This window comes from Camelina sativa, chromosome 1 (genome assembly GCF_000633955.1).
Source record: "Camelina sativa cultivar DH55 chromosome 1, Cs, whole genome shotgun sequence".
NCBI classification, from domain to species: Eukaryota; Viridiplantae; Streptophyta; class Magnoliopsida; order Brassicales; family Brassicaceae; genus Camelina; species Camelina sativa.
In genome coordinates this window covers 2855278-2870957 of record NC_025685.1, presented here as the reverse complement: position 1 = coordinate 2870957, position 15680 = coordinate 2855278, and the positions used below count along the sequence as shown (strand labels likewise).

The window sequence follows — 15680 nt, the reverse complement described above, 5'->3', positions numbered from 1 at the left end:
AAAGATGTTGAGCGTGCCTTTGGAGTCTTGCAAGCTAGATTCGCCGTTATTAAAAATCCGTCTCGTTTATGGGATAAAAACAAAATGGCAAATGTAATAAGATCATGCATAATACTCCATAATATGATTGTCGAAGACGAACGACATACATACAGTTACCGAAACATTATTTCTGAATTTCAACACGGAGAACATGTGGATCAAACATTTACCGTTGGTGCCGCCGGTGTGGGTTCAAATATCAGCAGTACGATTACTCGTCAAACAAGACTTCGGGATAAACAAGCTCATGATCAACTAAAACATGATTTGATTGAGCATATTTGGACAAACTTTGGACATCTTCCGGATAATGAAGTTTGATTTTAAAATTTCTATGAGTTGAATAAAATGTTTGTTTTGGTTTTGATGTTTTTATGTTATATTTTTAATGTTATTAATTTCTAAATTGTATGTTTTTGTATTTTCTTTCTTTAAATAATTAATCTTTAAACTTTCAAAATAATATTATTTTATTTGGGGGACCAAACCCAAATACACACCAATGCTCCTACTAAAAATAAGAAACCCTCAAAATATTAGTATTAAATGTGGGGGACCAAAAAAAGTCCCACACCATTGTGGATGGTCTAAGTTTTTAGTCAGGCATAAATTGAATGAAACATTTATAGTTAGTATCGAGTGATGTTTGATTAACAAAAATACCATATGCAGGTGAGGTGTTAAAGTAGAAGCAATTGTTTGACAAAGGAAAAAGCATCATGGTGATATATAAAGATTTGGATTTTGGTTTTTGACTTCTACTAAAAAGTATGTTTCTGTTGTTATTTTTCTCGTCAAGTGTTGTTTCTTCTCTTTTTTGCTTTAGTCGTAAAGCAAGATTTGCGCACACTTAAGAAGTCTGCATTTTGTAATGTATAAATGTTTTTGGTGATTTCAGTGTAACAAAAGGAGACCTCATATCAATCCCAAAATCAATATTCAAAAACATTACGGAGTATTTATTTTGTTAAAAAAAGTAATCAGAAAATTCAGTTTTGAATGTACATTGAACTATAAAATAATGGGAAAATGCCAAAATAATCCCAAACTTTCAAATTTGGGATAAAAAAATCCCGAACTTTCAACATGTCATTTTAATCACCAAGTTTAGGTTGACTTATACATAAAATAGCAAACTTTGCTTGACCATGTCGATTTAGACACCACGTTAACTCTCTGTTAATTCTCGAAGACGGGGTTAATTGCCCGTTAGTTGCTACCGTTTAGCCAAAACGACATAGCTTGATTATTTGTAAAACGACGTCGTTTTACTAATTGAAGAAAACAAAAACTCCCAAATCGATTTCTAGGTTTACAATTCCCAAATCGAGTTCACTCTTAGTTTGTGAAATCTTTCTCTGTTCCGATGAGCTCGACCTCTATCACATCAGACGGCGTTGGTGAGCATGGTGTACCTTCTAAGTGTATTTGTGGCTTAGGGGTCACGACTTTTACATCTAAAACGCAAGAAAACCCCGGACGATCCTTCTTTCGTTGTGCAAGCAAGCGGGATGTCAACTCATGGACAAGCAAAAAAGATGTAAGTATATGTCTTTAATCCTCTTGCATAGGTCCTCTTGCTTAGGTAATAAAATCAGTCAAAGCTAACTATGTGTCTTTTTTTTGGACGTTAGAGTCACTTGTTTAAGTGGGTTGAAGATGCCGTGTTTGAAGAAGTAGAAGATGTTTTACCAAAAGTAGCCATTATTGTAGAGGAGATCAGCAAAACCAAAGCAAAGGTCAATGAGTTAAACGCTATGATGAGAGAATTGAAGGAAGAAGCAAATTTCAGCAAAAAGGAACTCCAAAAATGTAAAATGTGCTTGACAGTCTGTTTTGTGTTATCACCATTGTGTTGGGTTATGTATTGTTTAGGGAAGGTGATGAGAAGAAACTGATGTTAGGTTATTGAAGAATGTAAACCTTATGTTTTACCTTATTTTTTTTGTGTTGTAAACCTTATGTTTTTGTGATGTAAACCTTTGTCTGAAAGCCTATTTTGATACAAAGACAAAAACAAACAGCACACATAGTTTGGACAAAAAAAACAGAGCAACATTCCAAATCCGATCAACATTCCAACATTCAAATTGGTTCTTAAGAGAAATGAACAATCCAACAAAACAAACAAACAAACTAGTTCTGTGAACTACATCCCTGTGAACAGTTAAACCATGGTTCCCAGCCTCCTCTTTGTGAACTTCCTACCTGTGATCCTCCTATATGAGAACTTCCTCGTTGTGGTCTTCCTAGATGGGATCTTCCTCTTTGTGCTCCTCCTAGATGGGATCGTCCTCTTTGTGATCCTCTGAGATGAGATCGTCCTCTTTGAGATGTTTGGGAAGCTCCCTGAGATGGTTGAGAAGCTCCTCGAGATGGTTGAGAAGCTCCTTGAGATGGTTGAGAAGCTCCCTAAGATGGTTGAGAAGCTCCTCGAGATGGTTGAGAAGCTCCTTGAGATGGTTGAGAAGCTCGTGGAGGTGATTGAGAAGCTCCTTGAACAGGTTGAGAAGCTGACTGAGATGTTTCTCCTTGCAATGGTTGTCCTTGTCCAAACAATATAACTCTCGGCTCCTGATTTCAATCAAATATCAGGTTTTATTCAATCAAAATAATTTGTAATACTCAATGGATAATCTTACCTGAACTTTTCTTGGTCGACCCCTTCCTCTTCTTGGTGGAGATGCAACTCTCTGATTCACTCTATTCACTCTTGGCCACAACAGCTTGCCTTGAACAGGCGCAATACCATCATCATAAGTTAACTGAAACATTCTAGTTGTGTACCACTCAACAACATAGTCTTCCACCTTCTCTTTCTTTCCTATGATGACAAATGCTGCATGAACACATGGTATACCAGTCATCTACCATTTCTTTCAGCCACAAGTCCGGTCACTCATATCAACACAGACTTTGACGTCACCACATCGTATCTCATGTTTGTTATGCCTTGCCATCCACCTATCACAGAACTGCGATCCAGCAATCATCTTCTCAATCTCAGCATGAGCTCTCTTTGTGAATCTAATCTTCAACCTACCAGCAATGACATACCTCTTCTCATTACGCACCATACATTGTCTCCTAATATCTTCTAACATGTCTAGCAAAGGTTTCCGTCGGGCCTGGCGGATGTTTAAGTTGCCACCGATAAAATCTTTGTAAGCTGCCAATAGCTGTACCAGGAGTAGTATCAATCTCAAATGTTGTCCCTGGATAAGATCGAAAGATCTCAGCTTGAGAATCCCATATACGAGCAAAGTGTTCTTCATGAGTCTTCAACATCTTTGAGTATCTAGACCTCACAGATGCATGCTAATCATCGTAGATCTTTCCTTGCATCTTATGCTTCTTCTTATCATATGAAGCATAGCATCTCCATGGACACTTTACATCAGTCGCAGAACACTTAGCACCTATCTTCAAACTCTGAGATCTATAAAGTTTAACATCGTATCTAGTCTTGAGAGAGTACCTTAGTACACCTATCTTGAATTCTTCTGGGCTATTGAACGTTTTTCCCAAGCTCAATATCTCTTCGGGATCTTCAATTTGGGGAGCATCACCTTCGTCGTCAAATTCTTCATCATCTTCACTATGCGAAAGAGGTTCTGGAATCCTCTGTTCACCCCATATATCATCTCCACTATCTGCATCACTCTCGTCTCTATTTTCATCCCTCACACCTGGTCCAAACTCGGCTTCAAAATCTTCACAATTTTCCTCCTCTACACCTATACCTCCTTCATCATTATCTTCCACTCGACCTCCATCTACAGCTGGAACAGTTACAATGCTCCATTGTTGGTCTACACGAACTTCTTCACCATTACCTTCGTTAGCATACATAACCTCATCAAGGTCGTCATCACCAACAACCTCACAATCGTCTCCACTCACAGCCTCACGATCCTCTTCGATATCTTCAGCAGTCTTCTTCCTCTTTCGTTTCCGTTTGGGTTGACGAACCGCATCAGTGTCTGGTAACGCCTCAGTCTCAGTCTCTGTTGGGATTTGATCTTCCTCAGTATCCGATTGGATCTCAACCATCTTGGGTTCAGGTATGCTACTTTTAGCTTCTTTGTTTGTCGTTGCATTCATCAGTCTAGGCGACCGATGATTTGGAAGCCGCGTTCCTCCACCACAAGTCTGTGCCATGGCGACAACTCCACCAAAGTTAGAGAGAATTTTGGGATTGTTTTCTAGGGTTTTTTGAAATCGATTTGGGAATTGTAAACCTAGAAATCGATTTGCAGCTAAAGGAATAGCAGAGCGTTACGATGTTTGGGGTTCAAAGCAATGATGATCGTTTCACACGCTGTCTTTGAACAACTGAAACTGCACATCACCACTGTTTGGAGAATGCAACATTTTATTGCTAGTGGCCGTGAGAAGTCCCCACGTTAAAGCACCCAACGGGGATCTAAACACGTACACACAATTTCAGCGCGGGATTTAAGGTTTACACAGGTTATTTTACGTTTCATTACATGGATTACACATAGGACTACCAGGAGACACAATAACCTGGAAAAACATTAAGACCCGCGCTACGTCATCTTGTAACTGAATACATACTTGTGCAAAGTAATGATAACTTATGTTCACAGGAATATCTAATAAATCAATGCCAAGCTCCATCTCGATTACTTGCTCTCATGTGATGTTAACGTATTCAGTCTCTTGTGTATCTCTCAGCATCAAAGGGCCTTCTTTGTGCATTCCANGGGATGTCAACTCATGGACAAGCAAAAAAGATGTAAGTATATGTCTTTAATCCTCTTGCATAGGTCCTCTTGCTTAGGTAATAAAATCAGTCAAAGCTAACTATGTGTCTTTTTTTTGGACGTTAGAGTCACTTGTTTAAGTGGGTTGAAGATGCCGTGTTTGAAGAAGTAGAAGATGTTTTACCAAAAGTAGCCATTATTGTAGAGGAGATCAGCAAAACCAAAGCAAAGGTCAATGAGTTAAACGCTATGATGAGAGAATTGAAGGAAGAAGCAAATTTCAGCAAAAAGGAACTCCAAAAATGTAAAATGTGCTTGACAGTCTGTTTTGTGTTATCACCATTGTGTTGGGTTATGTATTGTTTAGGGAAGGTGATGAGAAGAAACTGATGTTAGGTTATTGAAGAATGTAAACCTTATGTTTTACCTTATTTTTTTTGTGTTGTAAACCTTATGTTTTTGTGATGTAAACCTTTGTCTGAAAGCCTATTTTGATACAAAGACAAAAACAAACAGCACACATAGTTTGGACAAAAAAAACAGAGCAACATTCCAAATCCGATCAACATTCCAACATTCAAATTGGTTCTTAAGAGAAATGAACAATCCAACAAAACAAACAAACAAACTAGTTCTGTGAACTACATCCCTGTGAACAGTTAAACCATGGTTCCCAGCCTCCTCTTTGTGAACTTCCTACCTGTGATCCTCCTATATGAGAACTTCCTCGTTGTGGTCTTCCTAGATGGGATCTTCCTCTTTGTGCTCCTCCTAGATGGGATCGTCCTCTTTGTGATCCTCTGAGATGAGATCGTCCTCTTTGAGATGTTTGGGAAGCTCCCTGAGATGGTTGAGAAGCTCCTCGAGATGGTTGAGAAGCTCCTTGAGATGGTTGAGAAGCTCGTGGAGGTGATTGAGAAGCTCCTTGAACAGGTTGAGAAGCTGACTGAGATGTTTCTCCTTGCAATGGTTGTCCTTGTCCAAACAATATAACTCTCGGCTCCTGATTTCAATCAAATATCAGGTTTTATTCAATCAAAATAATTTGTAATACTCAATGGATAATCTTACCTGAACTTTTCTTGGTCGACCCCTTCCTCTTCTTGGTGGAGATGCAACTCTCTGATTCACTCTATTCACTCTTGGCCACAACAGCTTGCCTTGAACAGGCGCAATACCATCATCATAAGTTAACTGAAACATTCTAGTTGTGTACCACTCAACAACATAGTCTTCCACCTTCTCTTTCTTTCCTATGATGACAAATGCTGCATGAACACATGGTATACCAGTCATCTACCATTTCTTTCAGCCACAAGTCCGGTCACTCATATCAACACAGACTTTGACGTCACCACATCGTATCTCATGTTTGTTATGCCTTGCCATCCACCTATCACAGAACTGCGATCCAGCAATCATCTTCTCAATCTCAGCATGAGCTCTCTTTGTGAATCTAATCTTCAACCTACCAGCAATGACATACCTCTTCTCATTACGCACCATACATTGTCTCCTAATATCTTCTAACATGTCTAGCAAAGGTTTCCGTCGGGCCTGGCGGATGTTTAAGTTGCCACCGATAAAATCTTTGTAAGCTGCCAATAGCTGTACCAGGAGTAGTATCAATCTCAAATGTTGTCCCTGGATAAGATCGAAAGATCTCAGCTTGAGAATCCCATATACGAGCAAAGTGTTCTTCATGAGTCTTCAACATCTTTGAGTATCTAGACCTCACAGATGCATGCTAATCATCGTAGATCTTTCCTTGCATCTTATGCTTCTTCTTATCATATGAAGCATAGCATCTCCATGGACACTTTACATCAGTCGCAGAACACTTAGCACCTATCTTCAAACTCTGAGATCTATAAAGTTTAACATCGTATCTAGTCTTGAGAGAGTACCTTAGTACACCTATCTTGAATTCTTCTGGGCTATTGAACGTTTTTCCCAAGCTCAATATCTCTTCGGGATCTTCAATTTGGGGAGCATCACCTTCGTCGTCAAATTCTTCATCATCTTCACTATGCGAAAGAGGTTCTGGAATCCTCTGTTCACCCCATATATCATCTCCACTATCTGCATCACTCTCGTCTCTATTTTCATCCCTCACACCTGGTCCAAACTCGGCTTCAAAATCTTCACAATTTTCCTCCTCTACACCTATACCTCCTTCATCATTATCTTCCACTCGACCTCCATCTACAGCTGGAACAGTTACAATGCTCCATTGTTGGTCTACACGAACTTCTTCACCATTACCTTCGTTAGCATACATAACCTCATCAAGGTCGTCATCACCAACAACCTCACAATCGTCTCCACTCACAGCCTCACGATCCTCTTCGATATCTTCAGCAGTCTTCTTCCTCTTTCGTTTCCGTTTGGGTTGACGAACCGCATCAGTGTCTGGTAACGCCTCAGTCTCAGTCTCTGTTGGGATTTGATCTTCCTCAGTATCCGATTGGATCTCAACCATCTTGGGTTCAGGTATGCTACTTTTAGCTTCTTTGTTTGTCGTTGCATTCATCAGTCTAGGCGACCGATGATTTGGAAGCCGCGTTCCTCCACCACAAGTCTGTGCCATGGCGACAACTCCACCAAAGTTAGAGAGAATTTTGGGATTGTTTTCTAGGGTTTTTTGAAATCGATTTGGGAATTGTAAACCTAGAAATCGATTTGCAGCTAAAGGAATAGCAGAGCGTTACGATGTTTGGGGTTCAAAGCAATGATGATCGTTTCACACGCTGTCTTTGAACAACTGAAACTGCACATCACCACTGTTTGGAGAATGCAACATTTTATTGCTAGTGGCCGTGAGAAGTCCCCACGTTAAAGCACCCAACGGGGATCTAAACACGTACACACAATTTCAGCGCGGGATTTAAGGTTTACACAGGTTATTTTACGTTTCATTACATGGATTACACATAGGACTACCAGGAGACACAATAACCTGGAAAAACATTAAGACCCGCGCTACGTCATCTTGTAACTGAATACATACTTGTGCAAAGTAATGATAACTTATGTTCACAGGAATATCTAATAAATCAATGCCAAGCTCCATCTCGATTACTTGCTCTCATGTGATGTTAACGTATTCAGTCTCTTGTGTATCTCTCAGCATCAAAGGGCCTTCTTTGTGCATTCCAATTCAAGTCTTTAGAGACTTCAGAGCCCGGTGCTGCATTCATTGGTGCAAATACTTATCGTAAGCAGAATGCTGTAGATATACAGCTAAGATACTCAGCAAGATTAGCATGTCAAGTATACAATACAAGGGCAAGATGGTAGACAATTAGCATAGCGACATTCATCTAATTTCATCTCTTGTGTTTTAAGCATTTTCCCAACTCTCTTACATATACATCAGACTTCCTATTCAACGAAACAGAGCACAGTGATGCCTCAACTGTAGCTATCCAATACCCCCCAAGGAAATTTATCAGATCATATTACCAACTCTATTTTTTGCTCATGCAATAAAAAATGAGGAAACAGTATGAACAATGTACAATCCATCGGTGAGGAAAACTCACCTTTATCTCTCATTCTCCTTTCTCTATCAAACTCAAATTTGTCTCTGATCTGATTGACTTTCTCCCAGTTATCACCTTGTGTACTTCTATTAAACCCTTGCTCCTGCTTCCATTTTCAATTTCTCACAAAACTCAGACTCAAATATGCACGCAACAAGATCTCAAAATCTACACAGGCTCGTATATATTCACTTTTTTAAAAAAAAAAACATCATAAAGTTGTTACCTTTGCTTGATCGGTGTACGAGCGCCTGTTCCTGCAATGAACAAAGAGGTAAACCAATCACATAAACACCCATCCACACACCTAAAACACCATTATAAGAACATGGTCAAGAGGATTAACATAGATAAGATACCTGTATTTGAAATAAAAAGAAAGCACTTTAGGCAATTCCCAAACAGAAAACATGAGCTTGAATCACTTGCTGCCCAAAGTGCTTCCTTTTTATTTCAAAATTCACTGGTCTGAAGCAGATCCAACAGAGGCTGAATAAGGCCAGCTTGAATCACTTGCTGCACAACAAAATTTCCAGTGTTAAATACAAATTAAAAAGCGACTTCTGGTTCTATTAAAAGAAAGATCCGGGTTTCGCGACATTGTTATCTGTTAATGTTAAGTAACTCACTTGAATTTGAATTGTGTTCCCAGCTGTAATGTTAGAGATAGTCCAGCAAGTTTCCTTCTTGATGCTCTTCTCGTATGTGTTGTTCAATATGTTTAACAGACCAGGAAGCGCATGACTACTTATAACTGCCTGTTATGGCGATAACAGAGATGAGTAAACACCAAACCCTATTAGGAGACATTTCGTATAACAAAGAAGGTAGACAATTAGGGATGGTATTAGTACCTGAGTCTGCATATCATCTCCGGTAACAATATACGGAGAGCTGGAACCAGAACTGAAGGAGACGGATGACTAAAGAAGACACATATGACAAGATCAGATTTAAGATATATAGTGAATCAAGAAATATGTAATTGGTTCATTCAAAAAAGAATATGTAATTGGTTGCTAAAAGAAGTATACTTACGTTAAGAGCAGAACAAGGCGAGGGATGATACCAGAGTCGATAACAGTTTGTATATTTTCTCATTTGTACCATCAGAGAGAGATATGAGAGAGCCCTGGATGCATCTGAACTCCTTGGTCATCTGAATGTAAAAGACGCTCAAGAACTGGTAAAGCTGGTGTTGTCTGGCTCAACACATGCATTGAAAACAGTCTCAGATCAATAAACGGTTTAAGTAAAAAGACTTGATACAACATATCCAATTGGTTTATATGCAGATAGTTATACATGAATGGAAACCTGCTCAATGGCTGGTTGCGGCTTCCCTCTGCAGAAATTTGATAATGTCCGTTCAGCTTTCCTCACCATTGGATGCTCGTTGAATTGACCCAGAAGAGGCATCATGGCCTGGCAACTTAGGACATGATCACGGCATTTTGGTGAGGCACCAGCGACGGTTCCCAATACACAGACAGCCTGTCAATCAGGAGAAAGCAAAGTAGTCAGTCAGGCTGGTAAAACAGTCGGAATTGAGTGTCATCAACAATATACATATGATCTAAAACATTCTTTGCCAATTCAATATACGAACATCAAAATCTAAACTGATACCTGTTCCCGGACTTTCTCAGTGGCAGAGCTAAGAAGCCTGACGAATGAAGGGGCAGCACCATAACCGATAATGAACTTAGTGTCCTCAGATGTCCCTGAAGCGATTATGGTGAGCGCCAAAGCTGCCTCTAACTATAATAGAACAAGAAGAAGAAGCAAACAGCAAAATCCTGTCAGCGAATTAAGAATAAATAAAACACAAAGCTACACATAACAGACTCACCTGAAGCTCGGTGAAGTGTCATCCCTGAAAAGAAAATTGCACAAGGCGAGAAAGAACACCAGATTGAAAGAACCAAGCTTTAAAACCCTTCAATCAATTTGGATATATATAATCTGATCTCTAAGCAATACAGGTTCTAAAATTGGGGTTCTCAATGCCTCGTAAATTCAGTACTGCTGATCTAATTATGAATCTACCTAGATCTGGAGCTCTCAATTCCATTTCAAATTCATCGTCAGATCATAACTAGTTCGAAATCTGATTCAAATAAGCTTTCTTTTGCTTATCTTTGGTCTTTCCTCAGGTGGTTCTGCAGATTCTACATTTAAATTCAGGTAAATATTCTCAATCTCATTCTGATTCATATCCTGTAAACATTTATAACTATATGTTCTCAATATGTTTGATTTTATGTTATTCATGGTATCTCTCCATATACGGACTTCTCTTGGTTACCACGACCACCGATCGACATTAACTTGCTTCCACCACTGGACTATCAGTTAGTCCGCAGAATCCAGTTTGATTGAGGGGTAACTGTTAGTCCGGTTGATGCCAGATAATATCAATAGGTGTGGTGGTAACCACTAGAAGCCTGCAGAATACTCTGAAAATGAAATCATTAAATCGGAGGAGAGCGAAGAAAAACCGTGCCTAATTATGAAACCCTAAACAAAAACACCACCTTCAGTTCTTCAGTTGTTCGTGTATCATTGGATCTTACTCCAATAACAAACTCCAATAACAACAGTTGAAAACAAAGGTTAATGGAGTAGGATCAGTTGGTTATTGGAGTAAGATCCAATGACATACACGAACAACTGAGGATCATTGACTTACTTCGTCTCTCTCTTTTCAACTTATCCGAGTTAAGTAAAGCATTGCCTTTATAGAGCTTTTATAACGTAGGGTTTTTACCGGCTCATCAGGTGATGTGACTGACGAAACCGGTTCATTTTTTTTTTGTTTTGTATTATCTCTATTCAGATGACCGTTTGTGACGTGGAGTTAGACTGGGTTTTCGGCATTTGGTTGGCTTCGTCTTCTCACGGCCCAACTGTTCTTTCTGTTGTTAAATCATCCATCGAAACGACACCGTTCTGAGGCTTAGGACCTAAACCGATGGAACCAAGCAAGATTCGATCTCAACCAAGAAGTGATTCTGCAGAGAGAACCACCTATTCAGCTAGAAGTGAAGATTTAAAAGCGTGAAAGACTCTCGTCTGGTATCATCAATTCAGGACAGAGTGACGGTTGCAGCTAAAGGAATAGCAGAGCCTTACGGTGTTTGGGGTTCAAAGCGATGATGATCGTTTCAAACCTTCAACATTGGTGGGATATGGTCAATCTTCATTCTCAAGCAAAGGGTTTGGATTAGGAGAGGATTGCTGCCTTTGAAACTAGATGGAGTGGAGTTAATTAAGTTGTTCCAACCGTTAGCTGAATAAGGAAGTTGTGATGTAAGCTCATCTTGTACCACACGCTGTCTTTGCACAACTGAAACTGGACATCACTGTTTGGAGAATGCAACAGTTTATTGCTAGTGGCCGTGAGAAGTCCCCACGTTAAAGCACCCAACGGAGATCTAAACACGTACACACAATTTCAGCGCCGGATTTAAGGTTTACACAGGTCCTTCTACGTTTCAGTACATTGATTACACATCGGACTGCCAAGGAGAGACAATAATCTGGAATACATAAGACCAGCGCTACGTCATCTTATAACTGAATACATACTTGTGCAAAGTAATGATAACTTATGTTCACATGGATATCTAATAAATAGAGTAGAAATCAATGCCAAGCTCCATCTCATCTACTTGCTCTCATGTGATGTTAACGTGTATTCAATATCTTGTGTATCTCTCAGCATCAAAGGGCCTTCTTTGTGCATTCCAATTCAAGTCCTTAGAGACTTCAGAGGCCGGTGCTGCATTCATTGGTGCAAAGGCTGCAACAAGAAAGATTGTTCAAGACAGCTGAGATACTTATGGTAAGCAGAATGCTAAAGATATACAGCTACGATACTCGGCACAATTAGCATGTCAAGTATACAATACAAGGGCAAGATGGTAGACAATTAGCATAGCGACATTCATCTAATTTCATCTATTATGCTCTATTGTATATATATTATATCCTCATTTCAATTCGCAAATGATACTATGTTTTAAGCAGTTTCCCAACTCTCTGACATATACATCAGACTTACTATTCAACGAAACAGAGCACAGTGATGCCTCAACTGTAGCTATCCAATACCCCCCAAGGAAATTTATCAGATCATATTACAAACTCTATTTTTGCTCATGCAATAAAAAAATTAAGGAAACAGTATGAACAATGTACAATCCATCGGTGAGGAAAACTCACCTTTATCTCTCATTCTCCTTTCTCTATCAAACTCAAATTTGTCTCTGATCTGATTGACTTTCTCCCAGTTATCACCTTGTGTACTTCTATTAAACCCTTGCTCCTGCTTCCATTTTCAGATTCTCACAAAACTCAAGACTCAAATTTTAAAGAGAACAAAAGAAGGAAGCACGCAACAAGATCTCAAAATCTACNCTTATGCTTAATCCATGTGTGAGGAAAAGTCACCTTTATCTCTCATTCTCCTTTCTCTATCAAACTCAAATTTGTCTCTGATCTGATTGACTTTCTCCCAATTATCACCTTGTGTACTTCTATTAAACCCTTGCTCCTGCTTCCATTTTCGATTCTCACAAAAATCAGACTCAAATATGCACGCAACAAGATCTCAAAATCTACACAGGCTCGTATATATATATTCACTTTAAAAAAAGACACATCATAAAGTTGTTACCTTTGCTTGATCGGTGTACGACCGCCTGTTCCTGCAATGAACAAGGAGATAAACCAATCACATAACCATCCATCCACACACACCTAAATAAACACCATTACAAGAACATGGTCAAGTGGATTAGCATAGATAAGATACCTGTATGGATTAAAATCTTCATCATCTTCTTCAGCAGACTCATAATTAGCATGATCAGTCGCAATTTTCTTTGAATATCCTTCATCCCAATAAAGCCTCTCCCAGTTCTCTCTAAGCTCATTATATAGTTCCATATACTTTTTGCACCATGGCTCATGTTCCTATCATATTCAAATGGCAGCAAAATTAGGTTAAAGACAGAGTTTTTCCAATTGAAACTACAGCTCAGAACAATTAATTTGAAAGTAGATAGAAACGAAAGAGCTACAATGGCATCAAATTCAATCTGCTCAAGCGGGTAAGATTGTAAAAACTGAAACTTTGTTAAAAAGGAACTCACCGCTTCTTTAAGGACGAGGCGAGTGCGGCGCATGAACTGCTCACGGAGCTGCTTACGGCGTTTATTCGGGATGTTGTCTCTAGGGATTGTGAATCGCTCACGAGGAGGGACGTGATCGCCTATCTCATGCATCTCGCCGTCGACGATCCACCATTCGGATTTCTCTTCCTTCTTCTTGAACGGAAGAGAAGGCAACTTGTTTCGCCGTCTCGGCTGACCTGCCTCTGTTCTGAAGAATCGGCTCTCGGAAACGCCGCTGTGACGTAGCGACGGCAAAACGGAGCCCAGTCGTCTGACGACAAAGTTCATGGCGGTTTTCCGGCGGCTACGAGAAGTCGAAGTGAAGTCTCATCAGCTAAAACAGTCTAAAAACGACCAATACCAGAGCTGGTTCTTCAACCGGTAATATTTTGGGTTATGAACCGGTAATTCCAAAAACCGGAATTGTACCTAATCTGGTATAGTCGTATGATTTGAGGGAGAGAGTTTGGTCATGTGTTCAAGGAGTTTCATTTTGTAAGATTATAGATAACTAAAAAGCATCGAACTGGCAAATGGTGCTGTCCAATTTCAACTTCTTGTTACTTTTCTTTCCTTAAAACCTTTTTAATTGGAACTCACAATATATTTTCTAAAAGATCCAATAATGGTTGGATCAAAGTTCAGCTTTCATATGTGATGTGATACCATTACACACATTTGATTGTTTGTTGTTTTCTTACCTTTACAGCCAAATCCAAGCAAATTGCCACTCTAATTGTTGTGAATATAGATGGAACATGCTTTTGCCTATACAACAAGACTCTATACAGTTCTATCCACTCTTAAAACTAACTATTTTATTAACCAAGGAAGAAGTAACAACATTGTTCGAGAGACCCCCATAAACTTCCCAAACCTATCATCATCTTCATCTGGATCAGATACAAGTGATGAATTCTACTACCTATCAAACTAGATATCGAAAATCTTATAAAAACTCAGACACCCAACCTAGCATGTCTAATTCTCCCCAAACTTTGTGGTTCTTTAACCAATATGAACAATTTGAGCAGATGCAAGAGAACCCCTCAACAATAATAAGTCCGCAAACCCCAAAATCTCATTATTCAAAATCAAACTCCAAACAGCAAAAAAAAAAAAAAAAACGACAAAGCTCATAACTCTCAGTGTTGATATTTCCTAATCAATGTTTCAAAAACAAAAAAAAGCATTAGCTCCTCCAATCTGCTACTTATCTTCTGAATCATGATTTCTTTTTTCAATTCCAATTTCTCTCTTATCAAGTGCTGCCATGAACAATCGATCCAAGTATACCCAGAACAGAGAAAGCAAGCAAAGGACTAACATCAAGCGTATCGAAGATAGGAGGAATGATGTTCCTGAAGAGATTCAAGTAAGGATCACAGAGATCTCTAATGGCAGACAAAGGCTGTCTTTCCCACGGGATATTAGGAAACCAACTGAGCAAAACCCTAACCATCAAAACCCCACTGTAAATATCTAACCACTTCTTTATCCCCACCGCAACCACCGTTAGCGGCGTGTTCAAGTATCCCGGAGGACGATCTCTGAGCGACGCGAAGAAGACGGGTCCAGCGGTACTGAGTGAGAGTCGTAATCCCTCAGCGAGTACAGGAGCGAGTCTCTGAGCTACGACTTTGGTTACGGCGATTGTCAAAGCCGCGAGAGTAGCGAGAGACCGGGTTGACCCGGTTAGTGTCGATGGCCGGGTTGATCCGGTTAGTGTGGATGAACGATTCGTTGGTTTCGCAGCCGGGAAGATTGGTGTTATCGGCGAAACGGATGCGGCGATTCGGATGGGTTTTTTAGGGTTTTGGATGGAGAGAGAAGGGAAGGGTTTAAGGGGAAAGAAGAGACGGGACGGTGGTGCTCGTTTGGTGAAGCCATGGAATCTGGTAGGGTTTGAAGCAGATGAAGGAGGAAGTAGAACCGGAGAGCGGAGAGCGAGAGGTGTGATGGTGGCCATCTCCGTTCTTCCGCCTTGTGAACTGAAGAGATAATAAGAGACGATAAAAGGTTTCTTATGAGTCTTTTTATATTATAAAACCCAAATCTGTCCAATTTTTATTTCTTTTATTATCTTCTAAATAATTTCCTACTATTTTTTTTTTTTTACTGTTATACAAAAATTCTTTTTAATTAACAATTTCTGAATATTATCTGTAGAAACCAAAAATTAT

The 15680-nt window shown here is 39.5% G+C and overlaps 2 protein-coding genes and 1 long non-coding RNA gene across 4 annotated transcripts; all 3 read right to left on the bottom strand.

Moving 5' to 3' along the window:
- On the bottom strand, positions 7595–9808 carry LOC104703750. The gene is made up of 8 exons (XR_002037775.1): positions 9635–9808; positions 9356–9519; positions 9172–9240; positions 8947–9075; positions 8677–8833; positions 8544–8574; positions 8318–8420; positions 7595–7962 (listed from the first exon to the last, which is right to left on the bottom strand). It is a non-coding gene; the product is annotated as an uncharacterized LOC104703750 (long non-coding RNA).
- On the bottom strand, positions 11752–13965 carry LOC104734200. 2 transcript variants are annotated; one of them, XM_010453763.2, is made up of 5 exons: positions 13477–13965; positions 13137–13297; positions 12999–13029; positions 12773–12878; positions 11752–12122 (listed from the first exon to the last, which is right to left on the bottom strand). In XM_010453763.2, exons 1-5 carry the CDS (start codon positions 13783–13785, stop codon positions 12019–12021), a joined length of 711 nt encoding a protein of 236 aa, XP_010452065.1. In that variant the 5' UTR covers positions 13786–13965; the 3' UTR covers positions 11752–12018. The 2 variants fall into 2 exon arrangements, with proteins under 2 accessions (XP_010452065.1, XP_010452107.1); XM_010453805.2 differs by having other exon boundaries at positions 12773–12875; positions 13477–13962.
- Positions 14533–15514, bottom strand: LOC104734111 (ylmG homolog protein 1-1, chloroplastic-like). Its single transcript, XM_010453654.1, has one exon. The coding sequence runs from the start codon at positions 15464–15466 to the stop codon at positions 14759–14761; it is 708 nt and encodes a 235-aa protein (XP_010451956.1). The 5' UTR covers positions 15467–15514; the 3' UTR covers positions 14533–14758.

Coding starts and splice junctions, on each gene's coding strand:
- LOC104734200 (XM_010453763.2), bottom strand. CDS start 13,785: ATGAACTTTGTCGTCAGACGACTGGGCTCCGTTTTGCCGTCGCTACGT. Junction 13,030..13,136: donor GAAGATTTTAATCCATACAG/GTATCTTATCTA, acceptor TGTTCATTGCAG/GAACAGGCGGTCGTACACCG. Junction 12,123..12,772: donor AAGGAGAATGAGAGATAAAG/GTGACTTTTCCT, acceptor TTCTTGTTGCAG/CCTTTGCACCAATGAATGCA.
- LOC104734111 (XM_010453654.1), bottom strand. CDS start 15,466: ATGGCCACCATCACACCTCTCGCTCTCCGCTCTCCGGTTCTACTTCCT.